This window comes from Saimiri boliviensis, chromosome Y (genome assembly GCF_048565385.1).
Source record: "Saimiri boliviensis isolate mSaiBol1 chromosome Y, mSaiBol1.pri, whole genome shotgun sequence".
NCBI classification, from domain to species: Eukaryota; Metazoa; Chordata; class Mammalia; order Primates; family Cebidae; genus Saimiri; species Saimiri boliviensis.
The window spans coordinates 13350362-13369750 of record NC_133471.1 but is presented as its reverse complement, the minus strand read 5'-3'; the positions used below and the strand labels follow the sequence as shown (position 1 = coordinate 13369750).

Below are 19389 nucleotides of genomic sequence, written 5' to 3'. Positions count from 1 at the left end.
AGAGGGCGTGTTGCCAGGGGTGGGCCGGCCGCGGGACGGGCAGCGGGCGGGGTCCGGGGGTGTCCGGGGTTGGCCGGCGGCGGGGTCCGGGGGTGTCTGGGGCTGGCCGGCGGCGGGGTCCCGAGGGTCTGGGGCTGGCTGGCGGCGGGCGGGGCGGCGGCCGGCGGCCGGCGGCCGGCGGGGCGGACAGGTGTGGGCGGACTGCCGGAGGCGGGCCTGCGGCGGGCTGGGCAGGCCGGCGGTGGGGGCAGGGGGCCGTCGGCGGAGCAGGCAGCGGAGCAGGCGGGCGGCAGGCGGCGGGCAGGCGGCGGGCAGGCGGCGGGCGGCGGGCAGGCGCTGGGTTAGGCGGGCCGGCAGCAGGGTCAGGGGGTCAGGGGGTCAGGGGGTCGGGGGGTGGGGGCTCGGGGGTCGGGGGTCGGGGGTCTGGTGCTGGCAGGCGGGCGGGCGGGGACGGGCAGGGGGACGCGGTTGAGCAGGAACAGGAGTGGGTGGGCCAGCGGGTTCGGGGCAGTGGGGCGGGGCCTGGGGAGGTGGAGTTTTGGGGGATGTGGGAACTGGCGGCGTTGGTAACTACCTTCCAGTTGCCTCGTCAGGGGGCTGGGAGCAGGGGACCGTGGAGTTTGGGGAACTCGGGAACTGGCATGGGTAACTATTTTCCAGTTGACTTGCCAGGGTTAGAGAGTTCAGAAGGCCTCTACCCTGAGCCTGAGGTGGTAGGGGTCTGGGCCGGGCTGAGGTCATAGCAGACTATTTTGAGGCTGGGTGGGGACGAGGGGATGCTGAGACAATGCCGAAGTTTCCCATCCTTTCTCAGGGTTTAGAAAGCTACTTCAAGACTGTAGATGCTCAGCGTTGCCTTTTGGAGTCACAGGCTCAACATCGCTAGCCAGAAATCTTTCCCATTCCCTGGCTTGTGTTAGACCTTTCTGAGCCAGTAGATTTTTAGCAGTTTAGCGTCTCTAGTCCATCTACTTCATTAAATTATCCCGGCTAGAATTATCCTTCAAACCTCAGATCCCCGCTCCCCCGGTTTTTTGGCCTCCAGCTTGCAAAAGGGGCTACGTCCCAGAGAGTGTCTTTGTGTCTGGTCTTCATTTTCCCCCAAAGACAACTTATCCAGCATTCTCCTTCAGACATCACTCTCTTTCCTGGCCTACTTTCCCGCAGTCAATCTTGAGAGCAAAAAAAAAAAAGATAAAAATCAGTTCTACACTTTGCCTAAGACTATTTGGACCTTGTCTCTCTGTCGTCGACACCTTTTCCACATCTCATCCTGACTGTCCTGTCTTACGTGGCAGTCTCCTTTGGGGGCTGCATTTTTTTATTTTTTATTTTTTTAATGATTTAGTGCTTGGCTTTACAGATATTTCTAGTTCCTACCATCATTTGGACCTACCACTCAAAGCATCTTCCCCAATCCAGGTATCATCTTATCTGTGAGAAAGGAATATTAAACATTGTTAGTTAGAGGTATAGTGCCAGTATCTACTTTATGGAATGCCCCTTTTTCATGATCCCGACAGTCACTTCAGATAATCCTGACTGTGTTTTCTCATAACCACTCAGAGGACCACTTACCACGTATGAGTGTTCGACTACACAGTCTTCCACTAGAAATCTATTCCCATGTCCATCAGTTTTGTTATCACAGACTCTTTTAGATTTGGTTCTAACTACCATTGTCAGAGACTCACCTCCCGAGCATTATTCTAGGCCCCACCTTTTACTTCAAAAGCAAGAGTTCAAAATGGGAAATCCAGTCCTACCTCAGTATCTATCCCATATCTGCTCACTGAGCTTATTCATCCCTTAATTGCATAAGCTCAACCTGCCCATTTTCCCCTTTAGCTTTATTACCTACTGTGTCTCTGTTTTAATAAAATAGGATTGCCACAAAACTCTCTCCCACAATTGCCACTAACAGAAAAGCCTCCCCACATTTACCTCACCTTAAACACTCCCTTTTCCTCCAGATGTCCAGCTCACTGCTCTCCAAGAAACGTCGTGTGTCTGGGTCCGGTTCAGAGTTGGATTCTGACTGTTCCTCTGCCTACTCTGTGATGTCTGAAGTGCCCTTGGGACCAAGCCAGGTGAGGATTTATTTCTGGACACCGACAGATGAGGAGGTAGAGTGACTGGTAGGAAAGTACCTCTGCCTGTTTGTCTGTCCCATTCCTGCCTGTCTCCTCTCAATCTTTTTTTTTTTTTTTTTTTTTTTTTTTTTTCCCCCTCCATCTCTAGGGAATGTCCCAAAATGGCAGTGGAATATACATAGATGAAGATCTTTATTCCCGCCAGCTGTAAGTGGGGCCATGGCTGGGGAACGACAGGTGGGAAGAGACACAGAGAATATAGGGTTGGGTTAGCCAATCCTGACCAGAGGCCTCCATAACCTGCCAGGTATGTGCTGGGTCATGAGGCAATGAAGTATCTCCAGACATCCAGTGTGCTGGTTTCAGGCCTGCAGGGGCTAGGTGTGGAGATCGCCAAGAACATCATCCTCGGTGGGGTCAAGGCTGTCACCTTACATGACCAGGGCACTGCCCAGTGGGCTGATCTCTCCTCCCAGGTAACCTGTGGACCCTTTGCTTTTCCAGGGAACCAGTCTTCCTGGGCTCTGCATTCACTTACGTTCTCTCTTCCTCCATCCTCTGATAGTTCTACCTGCGAGAAGAGGACATCGGTAAAAATCGAGCTGAAGTATCACAGTCTCGCCTTGCAGAACTCAATGGCTATGTGCGTGTCCTCAGCTACACAGGACCCTTAATTGAGGACTTCCTTAGAGGTTTTCAGGTACCTTGGGGCATTACCCACCCCCCTGCCCTGCCTGATTTTTTTCAAGTCTGGTTTGTTTGTTTAGCATTGATTTAATGGCTGCCCCTTGGTGTCACATTTCATGCTGGAGGGCTAAGGAATGCAGACAGGAATTACACTGGGGACCTATCGTTGGGGGATTCATCTCTTTTCAGGAGGGAAGATGTGGTTGTACACTGTGGTATAGTGATTGTGAACATTGACCTTGAGCTGAGCTATACTAGCTATACTTCTTAAGAGTCTTGATGTCTTTTAATGGTATGACTATAAGCAAGTCACTTAAATCTCTGCCTTAGTTACTGTCTCTAGAAAAAGGAACAATAGCACCGTCAGCCTTACAGATTTTCTGAAGGCTAAGCTTAGAATAGTAGCTGGAGAGCATTATATAGGTGTATTTAGTAAACTGTATCGGAAGGAGGAGCTGTGAGTACTGATGATCTGCCTTAAGGTGTCCCAGAAGAGAAGGGCACTGAAACTCCCGAAATAAGCATAATAACTTTTACGCCAGTGAATTAGCGGGAGAAAAAAATAAGACAATTCCCTAATACCATGGCTGGACAGGCCTTTTACTGAAATTTAAAGCCAGTGAATGTGATGGGGGCAAATAGAGGCTTTGAATGGGGCACACTGTTACTCATCTTTTTGTTTCTCAGGTCACCACAGAGCAGGCAGCAGTTTATTTGACACTTAGATGTTTGTCAAATAAATGGATTCAGTGGTCTTCAAACTCTTTCCTCCCTGTATCCCTTTATCTGACACACATAGATGCTTTACAGGTGTTTCTAAATGAGGGCCAAATCAGCAAAGCCTAGGTGAAGCTATCCAGTCCATCCCTTCCCTTTAGCCTTTATCTTCTGTTACCTCACTCCACTGTATTTCAGTACCAGGCCCTCAGCCCAGGTCTTTGGCTCTTCATAGGTGGTGGTCCTTACCAACACTCCCTTGGAGAGCCAGCTGCAAGTGGGTGAGATTTGTCACAGCCATGGAATCAAGCTCGTGGTGGCCGACACCAGGGGCCTCTTTGGGTAAGTGCCTGCCTCTTTCTTCCTCCTGCAACCCCTGCCAAACTCAGGCCAAGAGGCTCCCATTGCACTTAGGTTACATTCAGGCACCTGAATTCTAAATTCTGCATTTTTGCTCTTCCTGTTTGACCTGAGTGTCATATGATTCCTGCTATTGATAAGCTGAGTTTCCTTTGCAAGAGTTCATTGTACCTTGAGGGAAAAGGGAATACCTAAGTATATGGACCTGAGGCACCAGTTCTGTTACTCCCCTCTGCAGGCAACTCTTCTGTGATTTTGGAAAAGACATGATTCTCAGAGATTCCAATGGGGAGCAGCCTCTCAGTGCTATGGTTTCTATGATCACCAAGGTAAGGAGGCCCTCTAAGAGTTCAGGGAAACCCTGGTGAGCAACAACAGTTTTGCCTATCTACTGGCACTCTGGTCTTTCTCTAACGTCTACTCCACTTCCAACTAGGACAGCCCTGGTGTGGTCACCTGCCTGGATGAGGCCCAGCATGGGTTTGAGAGCGGCGACTTTGTCTCTTTCAGAGAAGTCCAGGGCATGAGTGAACTCAATGACATCCACCCCATAGAGATAAAAGTCCTAGGTATGTCAAGGCTGGGGATGAGAAATGATTGCCTGAAACAATGAGAAAGTTGTCCTTGATGGGGGTTTACCCAGAGGCCAAGAGATGACACGTATCCATAGTCTGAATTGAACTGAAGGCCAAAAGGAGAACTCTGGAGTATGAGGTGGGACTGAGGAGAGAGTCTTACGAGATCTTACTGAAAGGAAAGGTGGTGAACTCCCTGCTAGAGGCAATAGAGTTATATGCCAGTGTTTGATTTCATGGTTTCATTTCTCTCTCTCTAGTGATTCCATTTCTTTCTTTCTTTCTCTCTCTCTCTCTCCACACACACACACACACACACACACACACACACACACACACTAGTGTATGTTTTTATTGGCCATACTTTTAAAATTAGAATGGCTTTAGAATTTGTAGCGTACATTGGTAATATGTGTGCACAGCATGGTCTCCAGTATTTCACCACCTCACATATAAAAGAAACTTAATACAAAATATTTTCATTTCCTAGTTTATTATTTGCTATTATGATACCATTTTACTTTTTTATGTGTGGTAAGGTGCTCTACATTTTTAACAATTAAAAATTTTAAAGGCATATAAAGAGTAAAACACAGCTTTTTTACAGACATAATTACAGTTTTCAGTGTTCTTCCTTTCTGTTACCCAGATTTTTGCCCAAAAAGATGACCTTTTACATTTTTCCAAGTGTGAGTCTGCTGGTGAATATTCTGTCATCATTTTTGTGTCTGAAATTGTGTTTACTTTGCTTGTTTTTTGGATAATTTACACATCTTGTTTTTGTTCACCTGAATGTAAAGTGCTTACTTTCTCTATCACTGATTTTAAGCGATGTGATTATGATGTACCTTCATGTTTTCCTTGTGTGCCTTTTGTTTGTGGCTTTCCGATTTATGTATTCCGTATATTTATAGTTTAATACATTTGGGTTACTTTTTTAAAAATACTGTTGTAACTCCCCCTTTGCCCTACACACCTCTTCGCAGGACGTTGTCAATTATAGGTACTTTAAGCCACTTTATCTTCTACAACTCAGTTGCTTATTTCTTTTTGTTCTCTTACCTCTTTATTGTATTTTGGATGTTGGATAATGCCTTTTAATATTTTGTATTTTAAGTATCTTAATCTGATAATCTTAGCTGGTGTATAAGATTGGTAGAAAAGAACATTGAAATAAATATTGAAATAATTTCTTATGGTCCAGGAAGCTCTAGGAAATAATGAGCTGTTCAAGTTATTTGAAAAAAAGCTAAAATAAAGTGCTTATGCGTGAAAAATAGCAAGTTTGATGGAATACTCAGAATACAGGTTTGATGAAATGCTAAGGATGGAATAGGTCCAGAAAAGTTTTTGAAGAAATAATGGCCAAAAAAAATAACATGTTTGTTGAAAACTTAAGTCACAGATTTAGGAAGCTCATTGAACTGTAGCTGAAGAAATATGCTTATCTGACACTTGGTAGAGAAAGAATACTTGTGAATGTTAACATCCATGCTTCAGGGTTTCTTTGTTTCTCCAGAGTGACATTTAATTATGGGGTCTCTGTGCAGGATGAGCTAGATCTGGGGCCAAAGGAGATGCACTCTCATGTGTGAGTAGAGAGAGCTGCTGGCAGAGGCCTCCAGTGTCTTGAGCTAGGGAGAGTGTGGCTTTTTAATTCTCATTTTGATGGTGCTGTTATATCTTGAGTGGCAGGCTAAAAGGGTTACTGCATGGATAGAAAGATTACGCTGTATCCTTTTTTAATATCCTAGGTCCCTATACCTTTAGTATCTGTGATACCTCCAGCTTCTCTGACTACATTGGTGGAGGCATCGTCAGTCAGGTCAAAGTATCTAAGAAGATTAGTTTTGTGAGTAGTGGTGGTGGGATGTGGACTATGCGGTTCGTGAATTTCTAGTTTTCTCACAGCTGTGGTACTAATAACCTGGCTTTCCACAGAAATCCTTGCTTGCCTCACTGGCAGAGCCAGACTTTGTGGTAACAGACTATGCTAAGTATTCTCGCCCTGCTCATCTACATGTTGGCTTCCAGGCACTGCATCAGTTCTGTAGTCAACATAGCAGGCCACCTCGTCCCCACAACAAGGTATGTGAGTGGGCCAGCCAGCCAGGGTACTTATCCTGAAGCCTGTCATACCTCTCCATCTGTCTGCTGATCCTGCTGCTCCCGCTGCTCCTCCCACTCCTCGTCTTCATTCTTCTTCCTCTTCCTTTTCTCCTCCTCCTCCTCCTCCTTTTTCCTCTTCTTCCTCTTCTCCTCCTCCTCTTTCTTCTTCCTCTTCTTCCATTTCTTCTTCCTCTTCTCCTCTTCTTCCTCTTCCTCTTTTTCTACTCCCACTTCTTCTTCTTCCTGCTCTTCCTCTTCTTCCATTTCTTCCTCTTCTTTCACCTCTTCCTCTTCCTTTTCCTCTTCTCCTCCTCCTCCTTCCTCCTCTTCCTTTTCTTCTTCCTCTTCTTCTTCTCCTCTTCTTCCTCCTCCTCTTCTCCCTCCTTCTCTTCCTCTTTCTCCTTATTCTCCACTTCTTCTTCTTCTTCTTTTCTTCTCCTCCTCCTCCTCCTCCTCCTCCTCCTCCCCCTCCTCCCCCTCCTCCTCCCCCCTCCCCCTCCTCCTCCTCCCCCTCCTCCCCCTCCTCCCCCTCCTCCCCCTCCCCCTCCCCTTCCACCCTCTCCTTTGTCCCTCTCTTCTACCTTTTCCCTAAAAAGGCCTCTTTTGGCTTCCTCTGGCCCAACAGAAGGATGCAACAGAGGTAGTGACTCTAGCACAGGCTGTGAATGCCCAAGCCTTGCCAGCAGTGAAGCAAGGCAGCCTGGATGAGGACCTCATCCGGAAACTGGCATATGTGGCTGCTGGGGATCTGGCACCTATAAATGCTTTCATTGGAGGTCTGGCTGCCCAAGAGGTTATGAAGGTTAGCAAGGGGTGGTAAAAGGGAATGTCTGGGTGTGGTCCAGTTTCTTCCCTAAGATTATCAATTGGTGTTCATCTGTTTTAGGCCCTGATTAACCTGATCATTCTCCCTTAGGCCTGCTCTGGAAAGTTTACGCCAATCACACAGTGGCTGTACTTTGATGCCCTTGAGTGTCTCCCTGAGGAGAAAGCAGACTTCATGGAAGACCAGTATCTCCCGGTACATAGGTGGGGCCCATGGGAAAGGCACTGGGAGCGTGTCTAAGGCAAGTCCTCTCTGACCTTCCCCTTTTCACATGACAGCACCAGAATCGTTATGATGGACAGGTGGCTGTGTTTGGCTCAGACCTGCAAGAGAAGCTGGCTAAACAGAAGTACTTCCTGGTGAATGCCCCTGTTGGGCACCTGTTACTTTCACCTCCCTGTCTTCTGGCCACCTCCTCTGGGATCTCAATTTTCTGCCCCCACTAGAGCGTCTTGGTTTTTGAAACTTAACTATGTCCCCCTTTCCATTTTCTGTATGTTGAGTGAAAGCTTAATGTATGCCTTTACTTCTCTCACCTGGTGCTTCCTTCCTCAGATAATGGAAGGTTTTTTGGCCCTGGGAGCTGAATGTGTGGCAGTAGGCTCTCATGTCTTCTCTTGCTATATTCAGGGAGAGTGTGGAGTGGCAGTGGGTGACTTTGCATTGTCCTTAGTCACCCTGATGAGATGTCTCTTATTTGCTCTCTTTCAGGTGGGTGCTGGGGCCATTGGCTGTGAGCTTCTCAAGAATTTTGCCATGATTGGGCTAGGTTGTGGGGAGGGTGGTGAAATAACTGTTACAGACATGGACACCATCAAGAAGTCCAATTTGAACCGACAGTTTCTCTTTCGACCCTGGGATGTCTCGGTGAGTAGGGCAGGGTTTAGAGTTTCTCTCACTTAACTGCTCTCTCTTTCTCTCTCTCTCTCTCTCTCTCTCTCTCTCTCTTATTTTGGATCTTAATGACCCAGGTCTTTTTGTCGCTGTGTTTCAGCTCTTTTCTCGTTACTTTTTCATTCAACATGTGTTGAATACCTTGTGTGTTCTTCCATTGGTATTTTTCATAAATCTGCAATTCTTTTGTGTCTGTTGGGAGTCACTGTTAAATGTTGAAACTGAAGTTGGGGTTTAATAAAGGGATTATCTAGAAAGTTTCCTGTAAAGGTCATCGTTAATTTTGCCTGCTTACAATCTCTCATTCTTTTTATACCCAACATACTAAATATTACTTTAGACATTTGAAATTCATCAGAGGTAGCAAAAGAAAGGCTCCTGTCCTTGTCTAGTGGAAAGATGCAGAGAATGTCTCAGAATGCAGTCCCATGTCCTCTAGAGGTCCTTCAAACTCTTTTTGAGCCTGTGTGATCACTGTTATTTTAAGAATACCAAGACATTATTTGCCATCTTCCTTCTTACTCTATCAAGTAAAAATCAGATTTTAGATTAGGAAGCCTCTGTGAACTCACTGAAATGAACATTTTCCAAATGGCCAGTGCATGATGATAAAAAGTTGATCTTGGCCAGGCATGGTGTTTTACACCTGTAATCCCAGCAGTTTGGGAGGCTGAGGTGGATGGGTCACCTGAAGTCAGGAGTTTGAGGACAGCCTGGCCAACATGGTGAATTCCCATCTCTACTAAAAGTACAAAAATTAGCCAGGCATGGTGACAGGCCCTGGTAATCCCAGCTGCTTGGGCTGCCGAGGCAGGAGAATCGCTTGAACTCAGGAGGCAGAGTTTGCAGTAAGCCGAAATGGCGCCACTGCACTCTAGCCTGTTCGAGAAGACCAAAACTCTGTCTTAAACAGAAAATTATTGTTTATAGATTAATTTAAAATGCTCAACAAACCACTAGACACTGATAATGCAATTAAGGATTATGAAAATGTTTTCGTGTGTTGTCTCCCTTATATCCTTTAGCAAAATACATAGCAGGCTGAATGCAGTGGGTATGAGAATCCAGCTGTCTTTATGAGGCTACATCACTTAAAAAGAGATTTCCAAAATCCAGTATCATGTGACTCTTATTACTGAAGTTGTTTATTTTTTTAGTCTTTAGCTACCTATTTATGTTTCTTTTGGTTTTATTATTATTGGAAGACCTGAGATACATGTGCAGAATGTACAGGTTTGTTACGTATACATACATGTGCCATGGTTGTTTGCTGCACACATCATCCTGTCGTCTACATTAGGTATTTCTCTAATGCTGTCCTTTCCGTAACACTCCACCCAAGAATAGGTCCCGGTGGGCGATGTTCCCCTTCCTGTGTCCATGTGTTCTAATTGTTTAGCTTCCACTTATGATTGAGAACATGAGGTGTTATTACTGCATGATTATTCCTGAACTTCTGTATTGGAAATGTTTTATAGTAATGTTTGTATTGCACATAATGGCCGTATTGCACTTTTAAATGGACTTATTTTGAATGACCTCAATTTAAATTTCTAACTTGGAAAATAATGGTATCTGTTGCCTATATAACAGGTTATTTTAAAGATATTTTTATAGACCATTTTGTTTAACAAGTGCTGTAATAAGCAAATAAAATAGCAAAAGATACAGTTACTGTTAGAGTGTGGGAAGTACTAATGATGAATAACAAACTAAGAGGCAGTTGGAAATGCCATGAAATTGCTTTGCAGGGTAGGTAAGGAAAAGGCCTTGTTGGAAAGTTGACATTTCTGCAAACTTAAGAGAATGTAGGAGAATCAGTGGAACACCATAGGAAAAGTGTACCAGGCAAAGGTAAGGGCCTGAGATAGACTTAGAGCTGTGGCGTTTAGTAGCAGAGTTCATACGGAAGGGAACAGACTTATTTTACTCCAACTGAAATTAGCAGCCAGTGGAGAGTTTTGAGCAGAACAGGAATGTGAATTGAGCTTTGATGAAACCCTTTTTGTTCTTGTACCACTTGGTGTACATAAAACCTTGGTTTTATTTTTGATGCATGTGTCCCAACTCCAGGTGTCATTAACTTAAAAATATTAGATGTTGGGGCTGGGTGCGCTGGCTCAGGCCTGTAATTCTAGCACTTTGGGAAGCCATGGTGGACTGGATCACCTCAGGTCGGGAGTTTGAGACCAACCTGACCAACATGGAGAAACCCCCTTCTCTACTAAAATTACAAAATTAGCCAGGTGTGGTGGCACATGCCTGTAATTCCAGATACTCAGGAGGCTGAGGCAGGAAAATGGTTTGAACCTGGGAGGCAGAGGTCACGGTAAGTAGTTTGTATCATCACACTCCACCCTGGGCAACAAGAGCAAAATTTCATCTCAACAGAACAAAAAAATATTATATAGGTGAAATAACTGATACCTCATCCATTGCTTTATTTTTGTGTCAGTTTTTTTTTGTTTTGTTTTGCTTTGTTTTTTTCAGCCTCATTTGTCACAGCCCCAACCACGTGGCACCTTCGTGGGCTTCCTTTTGGCCAAACAGCAGCCCTCTGGACTCAGTTTAGGTCTTTTCATGTTGGCCCTATATAGATTTGTTGGGCTGATTTGTGCTTAACAGCTTTGTTTCTCCTTCTGCATTCAGAAATTCAAGTCTGACACAGCTGCTACAGCTGTGCATCAGATAAATCCACACATCAGAGTGATGAGCCACCAGAATCGCGTGGGCCCTGAAACAGAATGTATCTACGATGATGACTTCTTCCAAAACCTGGATGGTGTGGCCAATGCTCTGGACAATGTGGATGCCCGTGAGTTTGGGGCCGGGCGAGGATGAGGACAGAATTGTGAATATGAATATTGGAGGTTGCTGATGTTCCTGTCTGTCTCCCATTTCTAATACCACTTCCATCACTTCTCCAAGGATTGTACATGGACAGCCGCTGTGTGTATTACCGAAAGCCACTACTGGAGTCTGGAACACTGGGCACCAAGGGCAGTGTGCAGGTGGTGATTCCCTTCTTGACAGAGTCTTACAGCTCCAGCCAGGACCCCCCTGAGAAATCGATCCCCATCTGTACACTAAAGAACTTCCCCAATGCTATTGAGCATACCCTGCAGGTAATCAGCCTTAGAGGTAGCAGAAGGTGGGAGAGAGAGGCACTTACGATACGTGGTCTCTGAGTCAGGAAGCCTCTGTCATTTAAGTGTTGAAAGTCATAGCATAGCTTGTGTATTTTCTACAAACTTCTTTTGTTTTCTTAGACTCAGCGGCCTAAGTTTGTTAAAGTGATTCATTTCTTTTTGTCTCATACTTCAAATTTTTTGTTTTGGAAGAGCATCTTTATGCAAGGCAACACATCTTTATATGAGTATAGAAAGTAATTTATCATTATGTAAAAAGTAGAAATAGAATATAATTTATCATTATGTAAAAAGTGTAAACATTACCACGCTCATGTACAATATTTATTTATTTGTGTTCTGGTTTCTAAAATTACCTCTAAAACATGAATTGATAATTGTATTTTCCTGATTTTGCCTAAAATGTGTTTAGCAGCTGGCTTGTTAGGATGGTTCTGTTTCTCTGTCAACAGAACACGACATATATTACCTAGTTAGATAAAGTTAACACACCTGGATAATTGACACCTAGAATACCTAATCCTGATTTACTACCCTTTCAGCCCAAGAATAAACATTACATTTTCAAACTTAGTGTTATGTTTGAGTTAATGACTAAGGGGATTATAAAGATGGTACACTGAGAGGGAAAAAAAAACCTAATTCTCATTTCAATCAAGCAGGTACAGAATGAATATGTTTATGTTTGTGTTGTCACCGCTGTCTCTGGCTGGCTGGCTGGCTCGCGCTCTCTCTCTCTCTCTCTCTCTCTCTCTCTCTCTCTCTCTCTCTCTCTCTCTCTCTCTCCCCCTCCCCTCCCCTCCCCCCCCATCTCTCCCCTACCTGAATATGTGAATATACATAACTTTTACTAGGATGTGATATTCTACTCTTTGCCTAACATGCAGGGAGGCCCATAAAAAAGGTTTTAAAATAGATTTGCTTCATAATCTTGGACTTAATTTCTCCATGCCTCAGATTTCTTGCTTTAAAATGTACATGATGATAACATCTCTCAAAGGGCTTTTATAAAGCACTTAGCACTTAGTATGTACTTAGCACTACACTATTTTAAGTATACTTTATAATTTATGTATTTGCTCATTCCTTTATAGAAATGTCATGAGGTGTAGATTTTAGTGTTCCAGTGTGTTTTGAAATACTACCCGCTGTGCCGGAAGTCACAAAAGGTGGTTGTGTTTGGCAGACCTGGAGTCGAAACTAAATGTTCATTCTTTGGGTCCTCCAGACAGCTTCATCAATGACTGTATTGACTGCCTTTCTAAGAATCACAGGGCAAAAATAAGCACAACAATCCTTATCTGTCTTGTTTTCTGCCCAGTCCCCAAAATCTGTAGGAGGATCATCCTTATTCTCTTCAGTTGATTTTTTTTTTTTTTTTCCTTTTCACTGGGGAAACTCACACCGAAAGAGTGTACTGCACACCTTATTTAAAAATAAGTTTCCATGCATGTATACTGCATAACCGCTGTGCAGATCAAGGCTATTAGTTTTTAAGTTTGAGGTGGGAAGATGGAGAAATTTGGGCAGTCCCATTTGGGAAGCTTTTCACCTCTATTCTCCCAGAGCAGTTGTCTCTTCCTGCTTGCTCTATTTTACTGGTGGTATTTCGACTGCTGATAGAATCTCATTTTGTCTACCATTGTAATTTTATCTGCCCTGCCTATAGTGGGCTCGAGATGAGTTTGAAAGCCTCTTCAAGCAGCCCGCAGAAAACGTCAACCAGTACCTCACGTGAGTAACTCAAATGCCCCCTCTCCCTATCTCCTGCCTGCCAGCCAACACAAAGCATCTTGTGTAATTCCTAACAACTCTAAAACTCACTGTCAGGTTCACTCTGAATGAATGAATGAATGCTTGAGCCTCATATGAGGCAGGTGATTCCAGGGTCAGAGTTGTGTATTTGCATACATGGGAGGTGGCATGTCCTCCTGTCTATTCTACTCCAGTCGGGGGTCAGATGTAGCTTTCCATGAAGACAGTGCAATTTCCGTGAAGCCTAATCCTAAGGCTATTGATTAGTCCTGATGTTTGCCTCGTAGAAACCCCAAGTTTATGGAGCAGACACTGCAGCTGGCAGGCACCCAACCCTTGGAATTGCTGGAGAACGTGCAGCGCCACCTGGTGCTACAGAGACCAGAGACTTGGGCTGATTGTGTGACCTGGGCCTACCACCAGTGGCACACCCAGTATTCTCACAACATCCAGCAGCTGCTGCACAACTTTCCTCCCGACCAGGTGTAGCATGCTTTCAGTGTCTATTTGGCAGAATACACTTTCTGGAAATGTGGAGTTTACTGGAGGCTTTTGACATGGTTCATTCTAGTTAAGGCGGGTGTCACAGGCACCTTACGGCATGGGGGTTTCAGAAAAGTGGTAAGACCAGTGCTTTCTGCAGACACCTGCTTTTGCTTTGTTCCTTTTCTTTCAACCCAGAGACTTGGCCTCTGTTCTGTCTCCTGTGGTGTAGACTGAGTCAAATCCCGGTAAAGCTGTAGAGATTATCATAGGGGAGACATTTTGGAGAAAAGAGTGCAAGTGCCAGCTCTGTGTGACACTAGGGCAAATCATTTTTTTTTCTTCTCTTCAGGAGTCTCATCTGCAAAGTAGGTAATAATGCTTATCTGATAAGAATTTGGTGAGGATTAATTTGTCTGTGGGTGATACAGTTAGTAAAGTGCTTGACAACCCATAAGAGATTAAGTGCTGTATCTGGTACAACGTGAGTTTCCAGGGATAGTGAGTTTAGTCTTTTGAGACTTGAGGTAAGAAATGCCAGAGCGCCCTCTTCTCTCTGGTCTCAATCCCACAAAATGTTTTATCCTTTCAGCTTACAAGCTCTGGAGCCCTATTCTGGTCTGGGCCCAAACGCTGTCCTCATCCTCTTACCTTTGATGTCAGCAATGTGAGTCCCCTTCCTGGAATCTATGAGGGTCAGGTGGAGGCTGGGGGAATGGAAGTCAGTAGAGACTTCACTTGAAGCCTCATGTATTTACCCTTCCCTGCTCTTCCCTCTTCCAGGCCTTGCACCTGGACTATGTGATGGCTGCTGCCAACCTGTTTGCTCAGACCTATGGGCTGATAGGCTCTCGGGACCGAGCTGCTGTGGTTACATTGCTGCAGTCTATGCAGGTCCTCGAATTCACTCCCAAGTCTGGTGTCAAGATCCACATTTCTGCTCAGGAGCTGCAAAGCACCAGTGCCTCTGTTGGTGAGTGTATTTGGCCATTTGGCCATGAGTTTGTACCCGGTCCAGCTAAGCTTTTCCATTTGGTCTTTTGCCACTGGCCATCCTCTGTGACAGTAGACTTGAGATTTACCAGCGCACATCCTTTCAGCCTCATAACCTATATTTGAAATACAGAATTCTTCTCTCATTCCTTTCTTCTTTACAGTCTTGCTATCAGGAAAACTAGTACATCCCTTTCCCTGTGCATGTTTGCTTTACTTGTTCTGCTTTCGTCTATTTCTTATAGATCTGTTTGTTTAGGGGACAAAGAGGTATGATCTCCACTAGTTCTCTGTCTCACTTGATCTGTAAGCAGCTTCAGCCTGCTTTCATGTCTCCCCTTTGTCCCCATCCATATATCTAGCCTCAGCTTCTCTGAGTGCATATTTACCCTATATTCTTGCCCTTCATTTGTCTTCCCATCTTGCTTTGAAGATCTCCATCTGACAACTTCAGCTCGCTCTTTCCTCTGTCTCTCCCTGTTCGTGATCTTTGTCTCATCCCTCTATCATTTTGTCTCTGAATTTATCTTTCTACCTTATGTTCTTTTCTTTTCCAATATATACCTTCTCCTGTTCCCCTCTTCAGATTTCTTCTAGTTGTATATGTCTCTCCAGATACCCTTTTCTGCAGGTTTTTTCCCATGTTACCCTCTATACATAGTCTTACCTCTCCAGTTCTTTCCCTGTGTCTCCCTCTCGATGTTTCCTTCAACTTACTTCACACAACATTTATCCTCTTGTTTTGTCTATGAATTTGTCCACAATTCCTGTCAATGTGTCCTTTTTCCCCAACTCTGGGTCTCATGTTCCTGCACCATTTCCTCATTTACTTCTACATCATTCTTCCTCAAGATCACTCTCTCGTTTTGATTTCTCTTACGTCTTTTTACTGTCATCACAACGCAGGTGTATCCTCTTAATCACCTTCGAGTTTTCTGTTTGGTGGCATTAAATATATTTACACTGTAGTGTCGCAAATCTAGAACTTTTTCGTCTCGAACCCTTGGAACTTTGTACTCATATTTAAAATGTCTCATTTTTCTTTCCCCATGCTTTCTGGAAACTACCATATAGTTTCTGTTTCTGTGAGTTTGATTATACTAGGCATTTCATGTAACTGAAATCATACATTGTTTTGTCTTTTTTGTGATTAGTTTATTTCCCTTAGCATAATGTTCATATTGTCACGTCTTGGGATTTCCTTTCTTTTAAGTCCAAAGAGGACCAGTGCATTGCATGGACACACATACCACATTTTGTTTATCCGTTTATCTATCTATGGACATTTGGATTGCTTCTGTATTTTGGCTGTTTTGAATAGTGCTGCAATGTACATCCCTCCACACTGTCTTCATCTCCATTCTTCAGTATATGCAGTTACTCTTTTGTGTTCCTCACACATGTGTGCCTCTCTGATTCAGGGTGGTGATGTCAGTTCTACCTCTGCTTTGTCTGCTCTTTCCCAGGACATAGATTCTTTTCAAATTCTTTATCTGAAACACTTTCTTTTTTTGTGTATGTGTTTACTTTTTGTTACTAGCAAAGCAAGGCATTTGTCCACTGCCTGAACACTTTCTGCCTTAGTCTGGGCTCCTCTCTTTACATCAGACACTGGCTTGTGTTTTCTCTCTTCCTTCAGATGACAGCCGCTTAGAGGAGCTCAAGGCCACGCTTCCTAGGCCAGACAAGCTTGCTGCATTCAAGATGTATCCCATCGGTTTTGAGAAGGTGCCGGCTTGGGGTCTTGGGCAAGACAGTGGTACGGGCCTGGGCCTTTGTTAGGATTACAGAGGGAGGGAAGACAGTGAAGAGAGGCTCAGAGGAGGAAAACATTTTCTGGCAACTAGGGAGACCTGCAGGTAACTGGGTGAAAGATACTGTGTCCTAGTAGCTGGGAAATATTTTCTTATTTTGACTACCCCCAACTCACAACAGGATGATGACAGTAACTTCCATATGGATTTCATTATGGCTGCATCTAACCTCCGGGCAGAGAATTATGATATTCCCCCTGCAGACCTACATAAGGTAGTGGTGGTATAAACCTAAGCTTCCACCTTTTTTTGCTCATGCTTCAGTCTCCCACATTTGACCAATTCTGTAGATTGATCCTTTCAGTAACTATCTGTGTTGTTCAAATTCTGTCTCACAGAGTAAGCTGATTGCAGGAAAAATCATTCCAGCGATCGCAACTACCACGGCAGCTATTGTTGGCCTTGCGTGCCTGGAGCTATACAAGGTGGTACAGGGACACCGAAAGCTTCAGTCTTACAAGAATAGCTTCATCAACTTGGCCTTGCCCTTCTTCAGCTTCTCTGAGCCCCTTGCCCCACCCCATCACCAGGTATGGCCAGCATTCGTGAACACTAATGATATCTCTGAGACTGTATAATGTGGGGAGGGGATATATGTATCTTTGTATATACAGCCAGCTCTAGTCCTCATCATTTTGATTAAAGTTTTCAGGGGCTTGATTAAAATGAAATGAGCCTGTGAGATGGTTTTCAACAAAACAGGGTTGTCATCAGTCTGACTGGACATGTCAGGTTGAATGATAAGGGTAGGTAGGGCTATATGGGATGGCCTCTGTTCTACTCCCCTGACCTTTGTCCCTCAGTACTATAACCAAGAGTGGACACTGTGGGATCGCTTTGATGTACAAGGCATACAACCTAATGGTAAAGAGATGACCCTCAAGCAGTTTCTAGCCTACTTTAAGGTAAGACCACTTCCTCTCTCACTCTGCACTGCAGGAGATGGTGGTTGGGCAGGTGACCAGTACTGTCCGTCTCACTAACTCTATTCCCCAAACCTCTTCCTGTCCTCTCCAGACGGAGCACAAATTAGAAATTACCATGCTGTCACAGGGTGTATCCATGCTGTATTCCTTCTTCTTGCCAGCTACCAAGCTTAAGGAACGATTGGATCAGCCGTGAGTTGGCTGCTGGGCAGGATAGGGAAGTCCTGATGTGGGATGAGAACACACAATGGCTGTTTTCTTTCCTGACTTCTTTGCCCCTTATGTTCTTCCTCTTTTTTTCTGCCTTCTCGACTCTGTTCTCTACCTCAGGATGACAGAGCTTGTGAGCTATGTGTCAAAGCGAAAACTGAGCCGCCATGTGCGGACCCTGGTGCTTGAGATGTGCTGCAATGATGAGAGTGGTGAAGACATAGAGGTCCCTTACGTACGATACATTACCCGCTGACTCCTGGCTATCCCTTCACCCAAGGTTCCTCTCAACAACCTGTTTGCAGATTCCTTCTAGTTGAGACAGAACCTGAACTCAGCCAGACATACATGTTTTACTTTCTTCTGAGAATGTGTTTTGCTGCTGCATCCTACTCTTTGTCATTGGAATTCATAATAAAGAGTTATCAAACGCGGCATGTTATTGTTTTGTCAAAGGCCATTATCCTGTCATCTCTCAGAAGGAGTGGGCTTTTCTGCAGCTTCGTAAATCAGGATGATGTTCAGTCCAAAAGGTCCAACCCCACCCTTTATGGAACATGCCCAGAATCCAGGGTTTAAGGCAGAGAAGATTAAATCCAGTGATTCTCACAAAAGTTGGGCTTACTCACTTTTCTTTTTGTCCTCTTAGAGAAAAGTGAAGATGCTAGCAAGGCTCCAGAGCATATCTACTCTTAACCCATGTGTTACATCTGTTTGCAATTCTAATATTTTTATTCCAACTTCAAACTGCCTGCTGTAGTGGATTTCATGAGGTTGTAGAGATTCTGGACCTGGATTATTTTAAGTCTGAATGCTAACTTTTGCCAATGGATGTAACCTTTGTTAACTTGTTTTTCTCCTCCAATTTCATATGTTTAAAGTATAGACAAAAGGATTGCTAGAAGAAATAAAGGGGTTTTGTGTCTGTCAAGTGCTCAGTACTTGGTCCATAGTGAGCTTGCACAGGCACCTATTATTAGGATGGTGCAGAAGTTACTCTGGTTTTTGCTATTTATGACGTGAGCATTTGTGTTAGCTGCTTGAAAGCTTTTTTTTTTTTTTTTTTTTTTTTCCCTTCTTCCTCCCTTCCTTCCTTTCTACTTGGGCTTGGTCTTACACCATTTTTGATGCTTTCAGATTCTGGCCAAGCTTTGATAACTATGCTTCTCCTTGTACGAGGAACATATATTTTGTTGGAATGAGAAAGGCCAGTGCCTTAAGACATTCTACATGTACTTTTAAAAATTATTTTACCGCGAATAACTGTGGAAGATCAACCTTTTCTAGCTCCACACTGTTTCTCTCAACCCTAGATCTTTTTCTGTCTGTCTGAGAATTTTCAGGCTTATCACTGTCAAGAAAAGACCACGATGTGGAGGGTAAGGGTGGTTTTATCTCAGTGGAGTCTCAGTGCTGGCCCTCACAAGAACTTTAGTCCCCACACCCGGCCATTATCCCTGACCGAGATCTCCAAATAGTTAAAGGCACCAGTGTTTTTGGTCACCCTCCTATCTGTGTCTTCCTGCACTATTACCAGCACAAGATGCCAGAGGATAACACTCATACTGTTGTACCGATAAGACCTCATTTCTTTCTTCAACGTAGGAATGTATTTATTCTCCACTCACCCTGGGTATCAGGAATAGCCCGAGTGCATCCCCGAACTTGACCTGACTTACAGTGCTGCTTGTCCGTACACCTTCAGGGCTAGCTTCAGTGTCTTAGCACAGTACACTTTGGCCACCTCCTCTTTAAATGGCCAGTTATTTTGACTCCATTTTTCCAATGGTATTTTTAT

At 44.4% G+C, this 19389-nt stretch overlaps 1 protein-coding gene across 1 annotated transcript; it reads left to right on the top strand.

Annotated features, from left to right (window-relative positions):
• The first annotated feature begins 1973 nt into the window (after window positions 1–1973).
• LOC141582921 (ubiquitin-like modifier-activating enzyme 1) lies at window positions 1974–17847 on the top strand. The gene is made up of 25 exons (XM_074392383.1): window positions 1974–2090; window positions 2242–2300; window positions 2401–2569; window positions 2659–2793; window positions 3733–3839; window positions 4096–4186; window positions 4294–4426; window positions 6187–6284; window positions 6374–6520; window positions 7167–7343; window positions 7458–7562; window positions 7646–7726; window positions 8079–8234; window positions 10911–11076; window positions 11190–11386; window positions 13080–13144; window positions 13453–13648; window positions 14241–14315; window positions 14432–14621; window positions 16281–16369; window positions 16577–16669; window positions 16794–16985; window positions 17259–17360; window positions 17473–17573; window positions 17712–17847. The coding sequence occupies exons 1-25, from the start codon at window positions 1974–1976 to the stop codon at window positions 17845–17847; spliced, it is 3177 nt and encodes a 1058-aa protein (XP_074248484.1).
• The last annotated feature ends 1542 nt before the right edge of the window (window positions 17848–19389 follow it).

Excerpts from the sequence above, each read along its gene's own strand:
- LOC141582921 (XM_074392383.1), top strand. The coding sequence starts at position 1,974 with ATGTCCAGCTCACTGCTCTCCAAGAAACGTCGTGTGTCTGGGTCCGGT. Across the intron at positions 11,077-11,189 it reads TCTGGACAATGTGGATGCCC|GATTGTACATGGACAGCCGC; the intron begins GTGAGTTTGGGG and ends CACTTCTCCAAG. Across the intron at positions 13,649-14,240 it reads ACAACTTTCCTCCCGACCAG|CTTACAAGCTCTGGAGCCCT; the intron begins GTGTAGCATGCT and ends TTATCCTTTCAG.